The following is a 22,641-nucleotide window of genomic DNA, read 5'->3' on the forward strand; positions in this document are numbered from 1 at the left end:
AAAACTAAGTGTGTCTAATGCTGAACACTGTCTAGCAGTGCTATTTAATTAAAAATAAAGTCAACAAAAGGGAGTAGATTTTATTTACGATCAGAAAAATGCAAACACACGCTTTAAATTTATAAACTAATTAAATGAGCTATGTGCGAATTTTACAGCTATTAGATAAATGAATTGCAACAGTTACAGAAACATTTGTAACATGGTGTTTAAAGATCAAATAAAAAGCTTATCTACTATTCAGCCTGGGGCAGAGTTAATTTCAGGGCCAGAAATAAAAGATGTACTGACGCTTTAATGATTAAACCAACAGTATTTAAAGTACAAGTGCAGTAGAAATGCAAAGATGTAAAAACATGAGTAAACTTGTAAAGGAAAACTGCAGAGCTGTGCAGCCATACAACCTGGTGGCGGAGTTTATTTCCAAACAGACGCAAACAGACGCTTTAATTGTTTAAAATCACCAGATGTTATTATTCTCGCGGTGTCTCTGGGTATATATGTGATTATACGAGTACGACACGTCGAGACGCAATTTGAAACATCTTTCAAAAATTCTTTACGAACAAACTTCAAACTCTTCGAGACAGGGTTTGCATGAGTGTGTCTCAGTGTGTGTTCTTCATCCTCTCAGCGCTGCTATGGAGAGCTCCTGAGATCCTGAGGCAGACCGTGACCGTGAGCGGCACTCAGAAGGGAGACGTGTACAGTTTCGGGATCATCGCTCAGGAAATAGTGTACCGCAGAGGACCTTTCTACATCCCTAACAGCTCCCTCAAAGCCAGAGGTGCGTCTGAGCCGAGCCACTAAGGTTTTACAGAGAACCCTTCTGAGAGAGCCCTCGACAGATTTTCAACAAACTTTCAACTTTTTGAGCTTCACGTGACGGCATTTTAATTCCTTTAAGAGAAACATTTTTTCTTTCTTTTTGAGACATTTGTTCCTGATGTGTGTGTGTTTTTTTTTTCATTCCGTTCGTTCATTTTGATGTTCATTTGATTTGTATCGCTGTCGTCAAATAAATAGCCACTCACTGATCAGTTTTAGATTTAATACTAAAAAAAAAAAGAATTAAAATAAGATAAAATATAATAAAGGGATTTAAATGATGCTATTAATGACGGTGGTTGCAGCATCATCCAAAGACCAGGCTAGGTTTTGTATGTAGTATGCAAATGTGAGAGTATTGTGTAACTTAGATGCGTAAATGTATAGCTAATTATTTAAAATTGGTTAAAAATGTGACATGTATTGTTTAAAAAATACCTATATATCTCTATCTTTATCTATAACCATTCATTTTTCTATCATTATTAATTATTCATTTATTTAGTATATAATACTACTACTACTACTACTACTAATAATAATAATAATAACATATTAAAAGATTTACATTATGCATATATACAGTATATGTTTTAAAATGTTTTAAAATATATACACTACCGTTCAAAAGTTTGGGGTCACTTGCAAATTTTTTTGTTTTTGTTTAGTGATTTATTTTCTACATTCTGCAACAATACTGGGGATTTCAAAACTATAAAATAACACATATGGAATTAGGTAATTACGTAACAACAAGAAAAACAAGAGTTAGTTGTTATTTTAAGACACAGAGGTCAGCCTTTCTGTAATAGTTCTTGCAAGAACAGTATTGTCAAGTGCATTTGCAAAATCCGTCAAGCACCATAATGAAACTGTCTCTCATGAAGGCCGTCCCAGGAGGGCGAGACCAAAACCTACCTCTGCCTCAGACGAGAAGTTCATTTAGAGTTATCAGCCTGAAAAATGACCAATTAACAGCACCTCAGATTAGAGGCGTTATGAAGTCTTTACAGAGCAGAAGTAGCAGAAACATCTCACCATTAACTGTTCAAAGGAGATTAATGCATCTTTTGGACGCCTTCAGCATTCCTTTACAATGTAGAAAGAAATAAAAATCAGGAACCATCATGGGGTTAGAAAGTCACCCCAAACTTTTGAACGGTGGTGTATATGTTCACAGAGCCTGCTAATGATTTATCATTTGTATTTTTCCTGCATTTTTCTTTTTTTTCGTTCTCTATCCCGCTCAGAGATAGTGGAGCTGGTGAGGGCGGGCGGGTCCAGACTCTTACGGCCTCACGTGGACCCCTCCGAGTGTGAGGACGGCGTGGAAGCTCTGTTACTCAGCTGCTGGGGGGAACGAGCGTCAGAGAGGCCGGATTTCTCCTCACTCAGAACCACCGTGAAGAAAATGTGCCCCAGCGGGTCAGTACCGATGCTGTGTTTCAAGTTATGTCTAAAATAAAAAAATAAAATATATCCATTTTAGGTATTATTATATTAAACAAGATGCAGTGTGTACTGTACCTCGCCTGGCTGGAAGCTAAACAGGTTATAGTAAAGCAAAAATGGAAACTTTGACATGATCTGGAGATTTCTCTATAACATGATGCACCCACGTGTTCATGGAATAAGACGTGTAGAGCTCTTGGGGTATAAGATTAGGTCTTTATTTACTCAATCAGACATTGAGTTCCTATAGTTATGTATATACACATAAGAGGAGCTTTTGAGTCAATCTGCGACTTGTGAGGACATTTCTGCTGAATGAATGAGTGAAAGTGATTGACATTTACAGAACGCTTTACAGAAAACATGCAGAAAAAAAAAAATTGAACAGTGCAAAAAGGCTATACGACTGTGATTGACAATCCTGGCTGAGATGTCGCGGAGCTCACCGCTATCGGTCCCGTGAACATTCAGTAAGTGGAACGCTTGATCCTTGTAAATCGTGTGATTGTCGTTCATTTACGTGTAGCAATCATTCATCAAAACACCGCTTGCACATTGCAGGAACTCAGCTAGAAGTTATTAATCTAATTCATTTTTTCTATGTTTGGAATTCCTGGGAGGCCGGAATTTCAGACGTGAATCAGTCAGGCAGTCGGATCATACTGAGAACACTTTCTCCACTGGTGGATCCAAGCACTAGTGAAACACTTATTTAAGCTTTGATATTCTAAGACCTGTGTGAACATAAATGTACAGAAATAGTAGCATACCGGACCTTTAAGCTCCCAACTACAGTTCTTACATTTACTTACTGTAAGCTTTTGTTTATGGAGGAAAAACTACGAATACAGTGAGTTCATCTTCCATAAACAGAAGCAACGATAATTACACGTAAGAACTGAAGTTGTGTGTAGGGAGCTTAAAGGTCCCATATGTTACTATTTCTTTACGTTAATGTTCACACAGGTCTGACAAAGTGTGTATGTGTGTGGTAATGCTTTGGCTGAAATATTGCTCAGATAATGCTTTTTCTTAAAAAAAAAAAAAGCTCTCTGTTTCACTCCTCTTCCGAACACACCATTTCAGTGTTTTCCTCCAGGGACCATCTTATATGAGGTCACAATAGGAGAAAAAGTTAATTCGCTTGTTACAATCTTAACCAATACAAAAATGAAAAACAGGAATTTTTCTTTTCCCACCTCACTTTTTGCCTGTTTGTACACGCACACACACACGCGCGCGCACACACACACGCGCGCACACACACACACACACCTGAACATCTAAACATGACTAAAAAGTGAATTTTGCGGAGCAGGTCCTCTTTGAGAACCATCAGATCGAGCTGTCTCGGCTGACACAAGGTTTGAGTCACTGCAAGCGAATATTACGAGATGTTTTTAAAAAGGTTAGGGGTTTTATCAGGACATCAGGTCGAAAAGATCACATTTCACTATCTAAATGTTTTTCATACAATCTGTACTTTCGCACGTTTGCAATACACGCTCCAGCAGGTCCTTTTACTATTTCTTTTCTTTTTTTTCCTTTTCCCTTTATGTAACTAGTGTTTGATTTTCTTCCTGTCAGTTTTTACCCACTTACTCGAGATGCGAGATGTTTGCTGCCTTCTCCCAGGTCAGGAAGCAGCAGCACTTCCTTATGAGTCACACTTTGACGCGAGCTGACTCACCGCTTTGCTGCAGGCTCTCGACTAAAGACTCGGTATCCGAGCGCCACGCGGTACTCCCGGGTCGCGCGGTAATAAATGGATTTATCTGCTGCTGAACCTCCCTGTTCCTGACCCCCAGGAGCCCTGTAGAGGCGGAGTGTGTTCGTTCAGGGACGATTACAAGCAATTAGCGAGAGAGAGAGAGAGAGAGAGAGAGAGAGAGGCGTTTGAGTTGGATCTGGGTTGTAGCTCAGACACTTAAGCACTTAAGCACACGGTGTAAAGCCTACCTGGGGGTGCCATTACTTACGAGCAGGAAAAATGCTGTCAACCGGACCAGGCTCAATTGTTAAATACATGTACACTGATGTATGTGTAACTATATGAATACATCTCTCACTCCATTCTTTTCCTCCGCTCTTCCTCAGGACATGTGAGTAAGAATCACTCTTCCGTTTTTTTTTCGCTCGCTTTTAATAAAAGGGAGCTGGAGATGATCATTAATAACGCTTAGCGCTGACGGCGCTTAATGATCTACACAAACACACGGCATGATGGGACGCCTCCAGGGACCGACGACACGCTACGAGGAAGTCGGGGTGTCCCCCGAGGACCGAGCTGTCACTATGTATCATGAGAAGTGTCCTTCATGGTGGTGGGACAGACAGACAGACAGAAAGAAAGACAGAAAGCCAAATAGCTGTGAGAGACAGACGGAAAAAGAGAGAGAGCGAGAAAGTGACAGAGAGAAAGACTTGTACAGAGAAACACAGACAGAGAGACAGACAGACAGATAAGATGGATAGAAGAGACAAACAAAGTAGGAGAGAGGAGGATAAAACAGATAAGACAGAAAAAGACAGAGAGAAAGAGAGAGAGATGAAGAGACCGATAGACCACAGTGAGAGAGAAAGAGACAGACAGAAAAATGAAATAGATGGAAAAACTGGCTGGGAAAAAGAGACAAAGATAGAAAGAGGTAAAGAAACAGAGATATAGGGAAGGGTAGACAGCACAGGGAGAAAGAGAGACAAAGGAAGAGAGAGACAGATAAGACAAACAGAGAGAGGGGGACAAGACAGATAAGACAGAGAGAAAGTTAGAGAAAGAGAGAGACGAAAAGACAGATGGATAGCAGAGAGACAGAGACAACAGAGAAATAGAAAAAGTTCTGGAGAAAGAGAAACAAAGAGGGAAACCGACAATGATAGAAAGAGATAAAGAGAGAGATCGTGAGTGAGAGAGACAGAGAGAGACAGAGAAAGAGAGATGGGCCACATTGCGAGACAGACAGAAAAAAGAAATAGATAGAAAAACTGTCTGGGAAAGAAAGACAAAGATAGAAAGAGGTAAAAAGAGAGATAAGGGGAAGAGTAAACAGCACAGAGAGAAAAAGAGATGGATGAGACAGATGGACAGCAGTGGGAGACAGAAGACATAAAGGGAAATAGATTAACAGCTAGAAAAGAAAGAGAAAAAGGAGAGAGAGTAAGACACAAGAAAAATAGACTAACAGGTATTAAGAGAAACAGAGAGACAGACTGATAGAAGATTAATAATAAGACAGAATGAAACAAGAAAGACTGATAGGAGAGACAAACACACACACACAGAGGGAAAAATGTAAAAATATATATATATATATATATAATAAGAGATAGACAGATACGGAAGACATAAAGTGGTGAAGAGAAGACAAAAAGAAATAGTGGCAGAGAACAACATATAAACAGATGATAAATGTTTGAAAGACATTACAAACAAATGCGGGGGTGAAGACTTTTGCACTCTCCTGTGATCAAGTTTAACAGTGCCATTATGTCCTAAAAAAACAATTTATCTTTTTAAATTTCTGATAAAGTACGTGCTCAAATTGCACTGTGTGTTTGTGTGTGTGTGTGTGTGTGTTACTGAAGATCTCTGCTTTATCTCAGACGCCGTTGCTCCATCTGATCTCCACTACGTGACCCAAATGTTATTTATCGCTGGCTAAGTGTGTCTGCGAGTGTGACTCAGAAAGTCCTGGCTCACTGACAATTACACAAATCATCAGAATCTTATCAATATGCACTAATGATGCGTTGACATAATACACACTCGGGATTCATGCATAGGGTTTTACGAGTGTTCACGTTTCTGTGTATGTGTATGTGTGTGCATGTGCCAGTGGTAGTGAGAAGATCCTAGACAATCTTTTGTCACGTCTTGAGCAGTATGCGTGCAATCTAGAGGAGGTGGTAAGCGACCGGACGGCACAGCTGCAGGAGGAGAAGAAGAAAGCCGAGGCTCTCCTTACCCAGATGTTGCCACGGTAACCTCTCCACGTCCTATCGGTGACACATACACTCTCCGGGGGAATGCATGATGATGAGACACCCCTGCTGGCTCATGTCACTTGAGCCTTAAGCACATCAGCCACATCTACTGTATATCTCTATCTATCCATACGTCTATGTGTGTGTCTGAAAATACAGTGATGTCATAAAAGCCACCCTTGCACCTGTCCTGACGCCTGAGCTGATAACCTTGTGATGCCGTTAAAGAGCCTCTTAGAAGCCACTTGACTTTTACCGTGTATTTTTAGATCCGTCGCCGCACAGCTCATAGCCGGGAGCATGGTGCGAGCCGAGACCTACGAGTGTGTCACCGTTTATTTCAGCGACATCGAAGGCTTCACGGCGATGTCCGCCTCCCTCACACCGATGCAGGTAACAAACTCATGTCTACAGAACATCAGGACATTCAAAATGCACAAGCTTTTCTTTTTTTAGATTCCTTACACATGAAGTGAAATACGTTCAGCGTTTTTGTTTTGGTTTCTATGATTACGGCCCACAGCTCATGAAAATAAGAAATCTTTTTAGTATTATTACAGGATCAAATTGCTTTACACTGTAAATACCATGTATCACTCAGTCTAGTTCAGTGCACACATGTGGACGGCCGCTGACTTGACATTCGCCAGATGATCATCAAGACCTACCACGAAGCATATTCATGGAAAGTTGACTGGAAAGGGAAAATGTGGGGGTAAATGGGGCACAAGCAACATGTAGGACCGCAGCTTTAGGAAGATTGTCAAGCAAAGCCGAATCGAGAACTTCACAAGGAGTGAAGTGAGGCTGGAGTCAGTGCATCAAGAGCCACCATCTCAGCTCAGACATTTCCAAAAAAACAGGCAACAGTTCTTGAATTCCTAGTATCAAGACACTCCAGAACCAAAGACAATGTCAGAAGCGTCCTATCTAGTCTAAGTGGAAAAGGAACTGGGCCACTCCTTAGGGGTCCACGGTCTGCTTTTTCAAATGTTGCATTTCATTTGTAAATCAAGCTGCTAGAGTCTGGAGGAAGAATGGAGAGGCACAGAATCCAAGTCCAGTGTGATGTTTCCACAGTCTGTGATGTTTTGGGGTTTTATCAAGTCCAGAGTAAACACAGCTGTCTACCAAGGGATTTTAGAGCTCTTCACACTTCCATTTCCTGACAAGCCGGTTTCCTTTTAGGACCTGCATACACTGCTAAATCTACCACTAACGCATTTCCTGACCATGCTATTTCGTGACTTTACTGGCCACAGAGAATCAAAGCTCCTCACGGAGAATCAAAGTCTATTGTCATGAGAAATATGAAACACCTGACCTAATAATATAGACGAGCTGAAGGCTGCTATCAAAGCATCCTGGTCTTCAGTAATGCCTCAGCTGTGCCACAGGCTGGTCATCTCTTCGGCACGCTACACATTGATGCAGTAATTCTGCCAAAATTGCAACATCCAAGAACTTAACATTGAAATTAACATGATTTTTCAGAACTTCTGTCAACTCTTTTTTTGGTTCATCAAAGGAAATATTCTAATATTTTGGGATATTTTTAGGCAAGAAGTTTTCTTCATCACATGGATCTGTTGTGTTTCACTTTTAACCTATGCCTGAACATCATGTTTGTGTAAAAATTGAAACTTGTGTGAGAGTTTACAAGCTTGAATACACAGCCGTGAGCCACTGTATAACAAAAGCAAAAGTTGTTTTCTTTTTCTCAAAGGTGGTGAACATGCTTAATGACTTGTACACGCATTTTGACAACATCATCGACAACCATGATGTTTATAAGGTCGGTACTGTATATAACATGAAAGCATGACGATTGTGAGAGTTTAAAAATCTTGATAACAGACCACAGAATTACAAATCTGGTTCTTCTTCTCTCCTCAGGTAGAAACGATAGGCGACGCCTACATGGTGGTGTCAGGTCTTCCTATAAGAAATGGAGATGAGCACGCCAGAGAAGTAGCCCGGATGTCCTTAGCTGTAGTAGACAGCATGGAGCACTTCCAGAGCGTGCATGTTCCAGAACAGCGACTTAAGGTCCGCATCGGAATTCATTCAGGTTAGATTGAGATTTTTAAATAGGTTGTTCGGTAGCTAGGGTTCTTCAAATAGGTTTATCATTTAAAACAATCAGATGTCAAATTATGACAACATTTTTGTTTCCCTCACTTTTTTCTTAATTACTATTTTTGTTCTTAAAGCCCTTGCTTTACTTGAGACAAAAACAAATAGCAGACAATGTCCGATCCTTAACGAATGTGTGTCGGTACCTTTTTTCTCCAACAAAGAGAAAAAAACTATTTCAATCCTACACTGGAGACATAAATCGAGACATTTGGCACACAATTAAATGTGACCATCATTTGGCCAGAAGAGAAGAAGACTGTTGATAGAGGTATTAACAATTGATGACAATTAGACAATTGTAGAGAGGTAGATATTAAAACTCCAAAATTTGCCCGATTTTTGCCCAATATTAAAAACCACGGTGCATTTGATGCCAGGGTTAGCTCAGTGGTTAAGGCATTGTACTACCGCTCCAAAGGTCTCAGGTTTAAACCCCGCCACCACCAAGTTGAGCAAGGCCCTTAACCCTCAACTGCTCAGGTGTATAATGAGGGCATCTACCAAATGCTGTAAATGACTGCATTTTCCTTCTCAGTCGTTTTGTGGAAGTGTCACAAAGTCTAACATTCAGAAAAAAAAAATAAATAAATAAAAGTCATTCCACAAACTGATAGTAAACAAGACATGTTAATTGCAATTCAGATACGCAGATGCCTAGTGTAATTGAGGGCATGATTGCAATCAATGTGCATGCGTTAATTAATTGTTAAAAGATTCAGGGTTTCTGCTTGCCCAGCAAGTCAGGTCTAAAACGGTATGTGATGACGCCAGTTCAATTACAGTGCTGATAATTATCACCACTTTGGGATTGTTAACTGTATGAAGCAAGGTGTCACATCTCTGTCACATTAAACATTCTCAAAAAGATCAACCAAATTGTGAGTTTATAATATAAATACTGCCCGGGAAACGATTGGTTTGCAATTCATAGACATTTACGTTACAACTTTATGACTAATAAAAAGTGTCTTTCACTTATTGATTTCTATTGATTACGCAAGTAGGTTAAGAGGTGTGCCAGGATCTGCGAGCCTCAACAAAACCACCCTTCATGCTCGCCTTGCCTGGGGGGTCATTGGTCAAAATGTGCTAATTCTAAGTACAACAGTACTGTACAAGAGGTTACTGTATATTCTAGTCACGAGATCTTACAGAATTTTTTGTCCTGATTTGACTGACGACAATACGACACCCGTTACTCGCTCATTTTTAGCTGACAGTCTATATCTATCGTCTGTGGAGTAGAACATGGGCGAGAGATGAAAACAAGAGGCAGACAATGTACGCTAACTGTAGCAACAACCTGAAAAATGGCAAATTATCACCGGTCACCTTGAGTACGTGCTTCCAAACAGTCGACGACAGGTTCAACAAGTATCGTCATTCGGTCAAACTGTATGATGAAAGACGAGTTTTCAGTTTGTACATGTGGCCCGATAGTCTGCGGTCTTTTTGTCGCAGGTGGAAGGGCCGCTGAAACAATGTATAAATGTGAAATTTGAAAATGAAATTCGCATTAATTGATTGAGAAATTCTAAAAATTTTGTTCACTAGCCCCCCAGTCTGGTCTTGTGCACCTAACATACTGTACATGTGCAACGGAGGACCTCAAGACCACGTTGCTACAGTAACATTCTGGAAAACCGTTATCATCAGACGTACATATGTAGTTATTTGATCTGTTTATTCTGTTTATCTTCCTGTTCCAACAGGGCAAAACACATGGCACAGCAGTGTGTTATGTGCAATGTAAAGTGGATGCTGTGTTTCTTTCAGGGCCATGTGTTGCCGGTGTTGTGGGGCTAAAAATGCCACGCTATTGTTTATTTGGAGACACTGTCAACACTGCATCGAGGATGGAGTCGTATGGTTTACGTAAGAAAAAAATCCTCAGAATGTCCGATAAGGACTAACACTCGCGCGTCGTGAACACTGTATACACTTAAGCTTAAACACAGCCGTGGACTTTGACACATTTTATCTGCTTGTGCTTGTCGTGTGTGTACGTTTTAACTTAATATGTTTCTGCTTCTTTAGCTTTAAAAATCCATGTAAGCAGCGCCACTAAATCTCTACTGGACACTTTTACGACGTTCCGGTGCGAGCTCAGAGGAGACATACACATTAAGGTACAGCGAAAAAGTGTCAACTTCTGCATACCATTCAGCTCCACAGGCTCCATTTGTTCCTGGTAGAACACGTTGCTAATTTGGTTTGGGAGTAAGAATGTGCCTCTTCTGGCTACGTTGCTATTTTGAGAAATGAGATCTGCAGCTATAGTATTGTTTTACAAACCCATGTAAAGTTCATACAGGATGACAGATGGGATCCAACGTTTAAAATATATGTTAAGAGTTCTTAGTATAAGTACTAACTAGAGTAAGTAGATTTTTAACTGGGGTTGTTGAGGGTTTTTCTCATGAGCTTCAACATCTAAGCATCTTCAATGGGTGTTATTTGGATATTAACTCATTCTTTGACTGGCTTCTAGCATGGGTTCAAACTTCCTAAAGGGTTAAGTCTTAGGTTAAAAAGATGGATTCTAGCCTCCCAAATAATTCTAAAGGGCATTCTGAATGGGTTGTACTGTATCTTGCATAAGGAGTATTTTTATAGTTTAAGGTTTCTTGAAGATGACTGGTATGGTTTATAACCTCCAAAATAAGAAATTCTTTCAAATAAGAAATATCTGAACATTTAAAGCTTCTAAACAATTTATTATGCTTTTTAGTGGGTTTTTATCAATCTAAAGAGGTCTATCAGAAGTTCTTTGGATGGGTTCTAGCATAGGTTTAAGCATGGGGTAGGTCTATGGTTCTTACCCTTCAAAAGGTGCATTAGGATTAATTCAAATCCAGTTTAGCTTTCCAAATGGTTTTCCTAAAGGCATATTGGATGGGTTCTACAGTAGTTCTTAGAGAGACATGTCTAGAGTTCCAGCTCTCCAAAGAGTTCGGGAGCAGCTTAGTGGTTAGTACTGCCGTCTTGCACCTCCTGGTTCTGGGTTCTGAAGTTTGCATGCTTTTCTCATGCTTGGTGGGTTTTCTCTGGATACTCTGTTTCCTCCCACAGTCCAAAGACATACAGGTTAGGATAATCGGCATTTCCAAACTGTTTGTAGTGTGTGAATGTTGATCAGAGGACCTACTATGCTTGGGAATGGGAATGAATACAATTGTATTTACTGTTGGCCTCCACGTACCCTAGGTGGACTACAAAGGTTCCTTGTTAATAGGGTTCACACAGGGTACATGAAATTGCTTAGTTCCCTTTAAAAGCAGTTCATCTTGTGTGTCTGCTTTCTGAAGAGGAACAGGTGAAAGGTATTTTTTCCTGATTGGTTTAATGGAGTTTGGCTTTCTAAAAGTGTTCGTTAAAGGTTCTTTAAATGGATTCTAACTTAATCAGCTATAATAATTTAGGGAGAGTTATTGAAACTGGCTCTTGCTTCTAAATATCTAAACAGCGTTTTTGCATCAGTTTTAGCTTCTTAAAGAGGTTTGTTAAGAGTTTTTCGAAATTGATTTTCCTAATGGGTTGTTTAAGTAGTTATAAAGCTTTTCAAACTGATTTCTTTAAGGTTTTTATTATTAGTGTTATTATTATTATTATTAGTTTTATCTTTGTAATAAAGATTAATAAGATGGTTTTGGTTTTTGATTTTAGCAGAAGCAAAAGTGCTGAAGTGTCCAGTATTACACTTTTCTCTTATCTTAGCCCAGGCGCACAACCGGAAACAGAGCAAACGCTAATTGCATATTATTACAAACCTGATAATACAAATCATTAGTACATTTAATTACATTTCTTGATCATAAAGTCTAGCCCTTCCAAATTTTCCATTTCGTCACCAAAACATGAAGAATTTCTGCCTTTATTCCATATACTTTTTCATTTAGAGCATAAATAATTCAACTGCAATATTTAGGAAACGTCATAAAACATAAAATGGCAAAGTTATAAATCCAAACTGCCAAACTTTGACATATCTACAAACTACAATATCTCTCTCTATATTGTCTTACCATACAGTATGTACTCTGTTCCAGGGCAAAGGGTTGGTAAGAACATACTGGCTTCTTGGAGAGCAGCGCTAAAACTGCTGTACTTCTCTCTTCACCTGCTACATGACCTGGAGTAAAAAAGAGGTTTCCACGGTGTCTATATTTTCAGCTTTTCATTATTTTCTCTTTGTAATATCACAGTTCATTGAGCAAACTTCCCTAACTCAATTTACACAGCGCTTGATTGTTCCACAGCTGTGTTTCTACCTGCGCTGGTTGAAAATGACATTTTAGATCTGTTGCTGATTAAGTGCTAATTTCACCCGTCGTGTACCAACAAGCATTCGCAGAACCTCATTATGCTGTGCGCAAACAGACGACGTGAGATCGAACAGGAGAGAACATTTGTTAATGACTGTTTAGGGGGAAAATTGAGCAAGGGTCCTCCTTTTTTAAACAGATGTATTTTAAAATAGTAAAACTAGTACAGTAAATAGCAGTGTAATAGATATTCTTAAGATAAAAAATATGTTAATAATAATGATAATAATAATATGGATAGCTTGGTGAATAAAAAAAACGAATATGAAAAAAGATGAAAAAATATGAGCTTAAAGACCTTTTGTTGAAATGGACCTGTTGATCACGCAAGGTTATTACTCATTACACAGTAGCCATAATTCACAGTCACAGTGATCTGTAAACAGTTTAATGAGATCTAAAAATGTTTTCTTACTGATTTTTGCTTATTAGCGAAAGCACAAAACTATGCAGGGAAGTGGTCGTTAAGGAATACGGTTAAGAACAACAATCTCCGAAGTTTCCCACCAAAAGGTGAGAACTTAAGAGATTTACTTTATATTTCCACTTATTCCGCTTTAGAATATCAGCTCTGTTAACTCTTGGATTGCAAACCCTTGTTCCACACACCTAGTAGTGCCCTTGATCAAGGGTTAGAAAGGGGCTTTAATCAAAACAACACAGATAGTTCAGAGGATTTTTACAACTGTAGCTGTTTACAACTTTTAAAACTGTAGCTACAAGATACAAAAACATAGTAATGTCATTTTCATAATCAGCAGAGGGAATTTACAAAAGAATTATTATCGTGATTAGTGTCATGTGATGCAAAACTCAAGTTTTTACTGTAACACACAGTATTTCACCATTATTTAATAAAATCTTAATTTATGACCTGAGTGTTGTCTCTTCTCTCTTCTTATACGTTCTTTTCCTTAATGTAATATTGCAAAAAAAGACTTGTACGTATTCAAAAATTGAATTATGATAACTGTATAATTTTAAATAAGTGTTGTTGATATATTAATATAATGGACGCTCAGTAAATATTTTATGCTATATTTGACCATAAAGTCACAATAAGGATCACGATTTAAAAGCTTTCATAGTTTAACAAGTCAAAAAAAGGAAAAAAAAATTATATATATATATATATATATATATATATATATATATATATATATATGTTTTTATTTCCCTGTTTTTGACGCAATATGGCGGCATGGTGGCGTGGTGGTTAGCACTGTCACCTTGCACCTCTACGGTCTGGGTTTGATTCCCAGCTAGGTTCAATTCCTGCATCTGTGTGCATGGAGTTTGCATGTTCTCCCCATTCTTGGTTGATTTCCTCCCAGTTCCTCATGTCTCCAGGACATGTCATGCAGATTACAGTAGGCTAATTGGCTGTGATGGATTCGCACCCTGTCCATTGTGTACAACCCCCCATGAACCAGTATACAGGATAAAGCGGTATAGATAATGAGTGAGTGGATGAGTAAATTGCAACATGAATCAACTCAGAACTACAGTTCCCAGCATTCTCAGGGAGCGATAAGCATGGCCAGCACACAACACTCCACTCCAACTCCCTGCACCACCAAAACCACACTCCCCTGAGTCCTAATCAACAATCATCTATTTAAGCAGTCCTTCCAAAGGGCTTAGTCATTGACTTTCCCAAGCTCATTCTCATGAAGTCTTTTATTATTATTATTATTATTATTATTATTATTATTTTATTTGTTTCCTGCTTTGTGAGATTCTGTTTGTTCCTCTTCTGACCTCCTGCATGTTTCTGACTAATTCATTCTATATCAGATTCTTTTCCGGACAGATTATTTCCAGTTTCTCTGCAGTGATTTTACAGACATTCCCGTTCTCTCTTACTCACTCATTCTCTATAGTGCTTATCCTGTATACGGGGTCGTGAGATACCCAGAGCCTATCCTAGATGACTCAGGGTACTAGGCGGGGTACACCCTGGATGAGGTGCCAATCCAATTTGGGATTGACGATTAGCCTAATCTTGTACCTGATAGAAACCCACCAAGCATGGGGAGAACATGCAAACCTGAAGCGGGAATCGAACCCAGAACCTGAAGGTTTGACGTAACACGACTACTCCACCATGACATCCATTTTTTTTTAATAAGCATTGCATCAGGCTGATCGACCTAATCTTGTTTAGACTGACATTTTTGTTCAGACTGAGTTTATTTTGACCCAATAACCTACTGATTTAGAAAACATTTTGACAAGAAAAACAAATAATGAAATAATAACTCAATCAGAGGAACACGATCTTGCATGCAGAGTATTAAAGCTCTGATCGTAACACTGGTGTCTTTTGTTAATTAAAGCATGCTGAACTTTCATGTCCTTTCATCAGATTATTTTCTCTCTCTCTCTCTAAACGTGTAAACGAGTGGGAATTCAATAAAAGTTGCAAGATTTGGATGGGTACCTCAAGTGTCTTTGTCTTCAGTTCTTATCAAAATAGAGTCCTTAAAAAGAGTTATTTTTTGTGAACGAACCCATCAAATCTTTTTTTTTTTTTTTTAAACGTCTTATCTCTTTGCTTTGTCGCACCACAAAGTCTGGGTCTGATAGAGAACTAAGATCTGTCTTATCGCACTTGACCAGAGCTCATCTCAATAGCAAACAGCGTCTACGGTTCAGTCGTCGGAAATCTGTCTACTGTTTCAAACAACCTCCTACACTTTGGTTTCCTGTTATAGGATTCTGAAAACCTTTGACATTGACTTCAAAACACGAGAACTCTATGTAAGTTTAATACGCCACTAAACTTTTTTTGCCTCATTCTCAGACACTTCTTATTAAAACACGGGCAGTTACCGGATTCGTCCGTTAAACCCGAAACACTCTCGAAGCACTCGGATATGGAAATACGCCGAATCGTGTTTAATTAGTCCATTTGCCTTGAATGAACAAACCTCGATTTTTTATTTCATCCCAGATTGTCTGGAACTTTTAATGGTTTGATTAATGCAAATCAGGCAGAAAACAGATGCAAAGGAACCTTTTAGAATGAAAGTAAATGTAGAATGAAAACTTATTTTAAAAGCGCTATTAAAGCAACATGATAAAAGACTTGATTAAATTCTTTTGAATGGGCAAGATGAAGTGAAAAGAGGCAGTTATTATATTAGAGATGTTGGTGTGGATTTGCAGATTGACTGATTGAACTTTCTATTAAGTTACAAAACAAAAACGTCCAATTGCTCCTTCTGAAGCACATTGTTTTTGTTATTTTATAACCGTTTTTTCTTCCCCAGCTTGTTACAATACACTGATTTAGTTTCCCTCCATAGTTTCCTTCGGGTCATATTTACAATGGTACTCTGACGACCTTGTGCGTGTTTGCTTTTGGAGCTTTGCTGGTCCAGCAGTAACTCAACCGTACACATATACATTCATTAGGTCAGGTCAGGAAGAAGGACAACGGCCGAACGGTTCGTATTCGCGAGTCGATTACGAACCGGGTGGAGCCGCGGGGAGCGGAGCGTGTTTCCTCCTGCCCGTCTTCATTAAACTCTATCAGTCTTTCCACACTGGCAGCTTTCCCTCGTGGGTTTAAAAGGTCGTTACATAATTACAGGCTGTTTTTATTCTCGGGTGAGTCAATAGGTCTTCAAGCGGGCTTCCCCTCACATGCTAAATCATTCATGTTATTGTTCTGCCAGGGCCAAGACGAATGGAGTGATAAGAGAATTTTGCAGGTCAGACAGCTTTACTTGTAGGTCATGCATGCCCGGATTCTTCCACTCGAACAGTTAACAAATCTAAAACTGTGTGATTAGTAATGTTTGCTTTAGGAGGCTAAATAACTATGGTGGGTGTGTCACCATAAAATAACTGGAATATTCGAATAATTTGGGACAACACATCAAATCATCATAACATTTATAACTATAGAAAAATATATTGTATATTTGAATGCAAACTTTCACAACCCTCTGTTTTTTTTTATTATATTTATTTATTTTATTTAAGGTAAAATGCAGGGACTGGGAATTCCCCCTGACTAAGCGAGGGCCTCAATACAATCACACAAAACTTTTATGAGGTCATTTTAGTGAAGGTTATCCAAATCAATATTGTGCTAGTTAGCTTGTAATGGTTTTTGCTCCAGGCTATAGACATTTTCATAAGTGAAGCGGTGTGAAATTGTATCCAGTGTTATAGACGCTGGCAGCACAGCAAGACACGTTAAGAGATATAAGTGTTACACTAACCTCTTTTATTACATACAGAACAGTGCATTATACTCATAAAGTGATGACTCAGCTGCATTTGTCAGGTTTTTTTTTTTCTAAACTGGGCACCAACTGCCTTTTTAAACCTTACTTATTTATTTATTGCTTTTGATAGGACAAGCAGCGGGACATTTCCCAGCCTCAATTAAGAGTCAGTACTAAAAACATTTTCTTCCTGCCCTGATCTTACCCCTGCAGCCAGGCTCCTGGGGGGGTGAAGGTGGGGGGTGTCGGTGGGCGGTGGTGTGGTTGGGGGCATAACTGTGGTGATGTGCAAATGCCCCCCACCCCTCCCCCCCGCCCCCCCTATCTTGTCTTTTTGATCCTCCCAGTCAGTCCCAACTGAGAAATTCAGAAAACCAATTGCACAAAGTTTACAATTATTCTGAACTTTTCTTTTCACTTCTTTTTTTTCCTGGTTATCGTTGCAATCAATAACAATGCATGTATGTCATACCTACAGTTCACGCCACACCGTTTCCCCTTTGACCTTGCACATATGTCTATTTTATTTTATTGTAACCTTATATCTGTATGTTTGTCAATTTTATATTTTATATTCTTTTTTGTGCTTTTTTTTTCTTTTCTATTATTGCAGGCAAATCAATCTAACTAGCTATCTTTCTATCTTCTTATTTTATCTCATCTTTCTTTTTTTACTGTATATCATAAACAGTCGTTTAAGCATTTCCCTGCATATCATACTGTGTATGGTTTTGTACATGAAACGTCCTCTTATTAATAAAATGACTGCTACTTTTACTACCAAAGTCACAACTCCTTTTGCTACTACAATTAATAAATATATTTCTTCTGTTACTTCTATAACCAATAATACTATTACTGTTCCTACTGTACTTGCTGTTAGTAATAGTCCTATTAATACCATATTTAACAATGTCACTCCTACTGTGAGTAATATGCACAATAACAATATTACTGTTACTGCTACAACCATTACAATACTGCTTTTGTTATGACAATATACTATAATGAATGTGTTGTCTTATTAACAATACTTTAATTGTTACTACTATAAAAATAAACAAAACTATACAGCGATGTTACTGTTATTTTACAGTTCAGTTGTACAGTAAATAAACTAACCTGCTGAGAAATACCATAAAGCACAGTTATTCTCCTGTCACTCACTTTACTGTGCATTACAGTATATTACAGTAGAATAATGTGCTTTATGTGCTTTTATTTATCAACATATACCAGCATGTTGGTTTATATAGAAAAACTAATATCTCTAATAATATCTAATAATAAAAATCCCATTGTAAGAGACTGGGCTGAGAGACTGGACATACTGTAAGCCCAGACATAACTGTTTTAAACAGTTACTGGAACACTGGTAATAACCGGAAAACCAATAAGAAATAAACTGGGAAATGAATAGAATAACAAACAAGAGACAAAGATAGAAAATAAACGGATGCTGGAGAGAGAGAGAGCACGAGAAATTGTATCCTAAATAGTACTAATCAGTCTTCACACAAAACATCTGGGAATGATTGCCGAGACATCAGAGAAACAGAAATCCTACAAAAGCTTAAACTTTCAAGAGGAACGACTCACAAGTCACCTGTAAATCCCCATTTCAAAAAGTTCACAAGTCTTTAATTATTTGTATTACAGAATGCATAATTGCTGCTTTATCTTATTTGGAAGAAACTGTCTCGACTTTATTCCAGGCTTACCTAAAATGCCAGGCTTTTAATGAGCTTGTAAGCATAACCTCAGATGCTGAATTCAAACAACACCCATACCAGTGCAACAATAGTTAAATAAAACCAACATTTCTTCCAGTTTAAATGAACAATCTTACACATTTGCTAGTCTAATTATTTAATTTAAATATGGCGGCATGGTGGCTTAGTGTTTGGCACTGTCACCTCGCACCTCCAGGGTCTGGGTTTGATTCCCGCCTCTGTGTGCATGAAATTTGCATGTTCTCCCAGTGCTTGATGGGTTCACTTTTTGTACTCTGGTTTTCTCCTACAGTCCAAAGACATGCAAATTAGTCTGATTGGCATTTCCAAATTGATCATAGCGTGTGACTAGAGGCTCTACAACAGTCGTACAAGATGGGAATGAATACAGTGGAAACCATTGCCCTCCACGATCCCTAAGTGGACTACAGTACAGAGGTTCCTCACTGAACGGATGGATGGTTTTATTTATTTATTTATTTATTTATTTAAATTTTCCATTCCATAAAACACTGTTAGACACTTCCAGATTTCAGATATGCACCACTTCATGAGAATCTTCTCCTTCCATTATGTTTGCTGTTCCACAGTCAGCACACATAAACACAACTTAGTTACAGCTTCACATTTTACTTGGCAGCTCTCTTATTTATTATGCTGATTAATAAGATGGTCAGAAAAGTATGCCGTTTTTAAACTAAATTAAATAAATTAACTATTATGTAACAAACCAAACTAAGGTATAAAACAATAATGCTGTGCATTCATCCATCCATCTGAGAACCTCTGTAATTCAACTAGGGACCGTGGAGTCCAATGGTGACCATCTCATTTTTACGACCCTGGTAGGACCAACATTCACACCACAGGCATTTTGGGAACGGTGATTATCCAATGACATTGAACTGTGGGATGAAACCCACCAAAAATTGTGAAAACGAGCAAGCTCCATGCACACGGACCAGAGTTGGGAATCAAACCCAGACCCTGGAAATGCTGACAAGGCGACAGTGCCACTATGCCATGATGCCGCCACAGCTATAAGTGTTAGCTAGCATTAACTAACGTGACTCGAGCTACAGAGCATGTCCTGGTGCTATGCACTAAGATGATACATAATTTATGAAATATTATATTGCAATATAGTTGTATATCTTTATTATGACCAAATATTCTATTTTTATTATAATGAGCACTAGTCACATGACAGGTATTAGGACATAATATTTCCTTTTGGGCACATTGATTTTGCAGGGGTTTGACATGCAATACAAATTGATTGTCAATAAATATTTTAATTATTATTTTAAGATGTTATACCAATTATATTTTAACTTTATATGCAAACTATGAAAATATTTAAAAAATATAATAAATTAAACAATGGAGAATTATTAAAAGTTGTACATGAAAATCATTGCATAAACATACTGCTAAAATGATATATGTTTAGTCATAATTTTAGTTCAGAGTGATCATATAACAATAAATGTCAAAAAAGAAGTTTTATAAGCTAACTTTTCTTGAATGCTTACAAAGACTTATGTGACTTGGACTAAATATAATATTAATATAATATTTGACAATAATATTTGAATGTTGTATGAATTTATGTTGTAGCACTTTATTTGATAGTGATTTTGGGTGGGCAGGTGGAGGAGGCAGGGATGACAAGACAGCATTTTGTAAAATCATTTTGTAAATTCTGTTCCTGCAAATTAAATTTCGATTTTATTTTGTAATTAAATTTCCATCTTTTGTAACTAAATACCATTTATTGTATTTTCTAGCATAATAGTATTATTTGTAGTGCAATATTTCTATTTTCGGACATGGACAGTCATATAAGCATTTTACTGCATATCATATCGTACCATCTGTAGTTGTGTATGTGACAAAAAAGAAAAAAGAAAAAAAGAAAAATAATTTGTATTGACAATAATCAATCACAATGATATTCTCGTCATTCTGTTAATTACTCCCTCTGTTTCTGTTGATAATTTTACTAATAAATACCACATTTTATAATTGTATTACACATTTGTTCACTCTAAAAACAGATTGATTGAGCTGGATAAGAATATTAGCAATGTTAAAAACAGTAAATGTGTATATTTACATGAAGGGAAAGTAATGCAACAGAAAAATCATCCAGTTTATCAAATTCATAATTACTGCATTTGAGTCACTCTCTCAGCATAAACATACTGTAGTGCTGGCTGCTTCTCTTTAGCTCTTTGTTCAAAAGCGCTGCTTCTGCTTACATATGAATGACTGGTCCATAATAACAATGGCGTGCGAGTGGGTGAGCCTTTTATGTGCCTTTTAAAACCTGGGACAGTTAATTAAAACAGATGGACGGCACTGGATTAATGGTGGCTAATATACTCGGGTTCATCCAGTGCTTCAGGTATGCGAGTTCCTTTCAACAAAGCAACCGCTATCATTTGAGAACACCCACAACATAATGTATGCAGATTTGGTAACAGGTCAATATTAAAAATTTTGTGGAATAATTCTAATGATTAAATTTTTTTGGCAACCCTTAAGGCTCAATACTGGGGCCAGTTCTGTTTTTGTAATATTTCTGTTATCCTGATCCTTCATTTCTCTTTATCCTACAATTGTGCATGTTTCAGTACTAAGACACTTACTGTACTGTGTCTTTAAGACCTTATGTAAACTAATTTAAAACACAACCACACTTTTAAATTTAATTCATTCCAATTTTACTTATATAGCACTTTTAACAATATTCATTGTCTCAAAGCAGCTTCACAAAAATGAAAGAAAAAAAAAGAAAATTTATGGAAGTGTGTATGTGTGAGAAAAAATGTGTCCAGATAATAATAAGATGAATGAATGAATAATGAATGAAATGTCTCTGATGAGCAAGCCAAGGAAGTCCAGTTCAGCACAGGGAGTCAGCAGGTGCAGAGGGCAGATGGGGTCTGGTTTACTAGAAGCACAGGAGCAGCATGTGTAGCTCCAACCATCATAAAGCAGAAATCCAGCTGGAGCTGGTCCTTCTCTAGATCCTGACAGGGTTTGTCTGGTTCTACCGAACGCCTCGGGGTGGGTAGAAAGGTAAAGAACAGATAGAAAGGATTAGCGTAGTTGCCATTCAGGATAGGTGTACCGGAGTATGAAGTTATGGGATGAGTTACGCGTATGCTAGATTAAAGAGATGCGTCTTAAGTCTACTTTTAAACTGGGAAACTGTGTCTGAGCCCCGAACACTGTCTGGAAGTCTATTACAGTTAATTAAGTTTTGGAGCTAAATATGAAAATGCCCTACCCCCTAGGGTACCCCCTATAGCATGTCAGAAAACTGGTAAGGTATGTGGGAGCTAAACCATTTAAAGCCTTGTATGTAATTAATACTATTTTGTAATTAATTTTAAACTGAACAGGTAGCCAGTGCAGGGATGATAATATTGGGGTTATATGATCATATTTTCTGGATCTAGTGAGAACCCTGGCGGCTACATTTTGGACTAACTGTAGCTTGTTTATTGAGGATGCAGGACAACCACCTAGTAATGCATTACAATAGTCCAGTCTGGAGGTCATGAATGCATGAACTAGCTTTTCTGCATCAGATACGGATAAGATACTCCTAAGCTTGGCAATATTTCTAAGATGGAAAAAGGCTGTTTTTGTGAAATTGATTTTCAAAGGACTGTCTAATATTACACCCAGGTCTTTTACTGTCGAGCTAGTAGTAACAGTACATCCTTCTAAATGCAGGCTGAATTGTGAAAGCTGTTGTATGCTGGTTTTTGGGCCAATAAGTAATATCTCTGTCTTATTAGAATTTAGTAAAAGAAAGTTATTGGTCATCCAATCGTTTATGTCTTGGACACACTTAGTTCGTCTAGACAACTTAGGTATTTCATCTGGTTTAGTTGAGATATATAATTGGGTAACTAATCCCAT

At 38.0% G+C, this 22,641-nt stretch overlaps 1 protein-coding gene across 1 annotated transcript in view; it reads left to right on the plus strand.

Annotated features, from left to right (window-relative positions):
• The window catches only part of si:dkey-37g12.1 (atrial natriuretic peptide receptor 1), a 28,113-nt gene extending 15,155 nt beyond the window's left edge, over window positions 1-12,958 (plus strand). The window contains exons 19-27 of the mRNA XM_053480047.1: window positions 635-787; window positions 2,079-2,253; window positions 6,117-6,260; window positions 6,534-6,657; window positions 7,991-8,059; window positions 8,161-8,335; window positions 10,180-10,278; window positions 10,441-10,532; window positions 12,453-12,958. Of these exons, the coding sequence (XP_053336022.1) occupies window positions 635-787; window positions 2,079-2,253; window positions 6,117-6,260; window positions 6,534-6,657; window positions 7,991-8,059; window positions 8,161-8,335; window positions 10,180-10,278; window positions 10,441-10,532; window positions 12,453-12,500 (1,079 nt within the window). The 3' untranslated portion in view covers window positions 12,501-12,958. The remainder of the gene's footprint in view (window positions 1-634; window positions 788-2,078; window positions 2,254-6,116; window positions 6,261-6,533; window positions 6,658-7,990; window positions 8,060-8,160; window positions 8,336-10,179; window positions 10,279-10,440; window positions 10,533-12,452) is intronic.
• The last annotated feature ends 9,683 nt before the right edge of the window (window positions 12,959-22,641 follow it).

Source organism: Clarias gariepinus, chromosome 20 (genome assembly GCF_024256425.1).
Source record: "Clarias gariepinus isolate MV-2021 ecotype Netherlands chromosome 20, CGAR_prim_01v2, whole genome shotgun sequence".
Lineage (NCBI taxonomy): Eukaryota > Metazoa > Chordata > Actinopteri > Siluriformes > Clariidae > Clarias > Clarias gariepinus.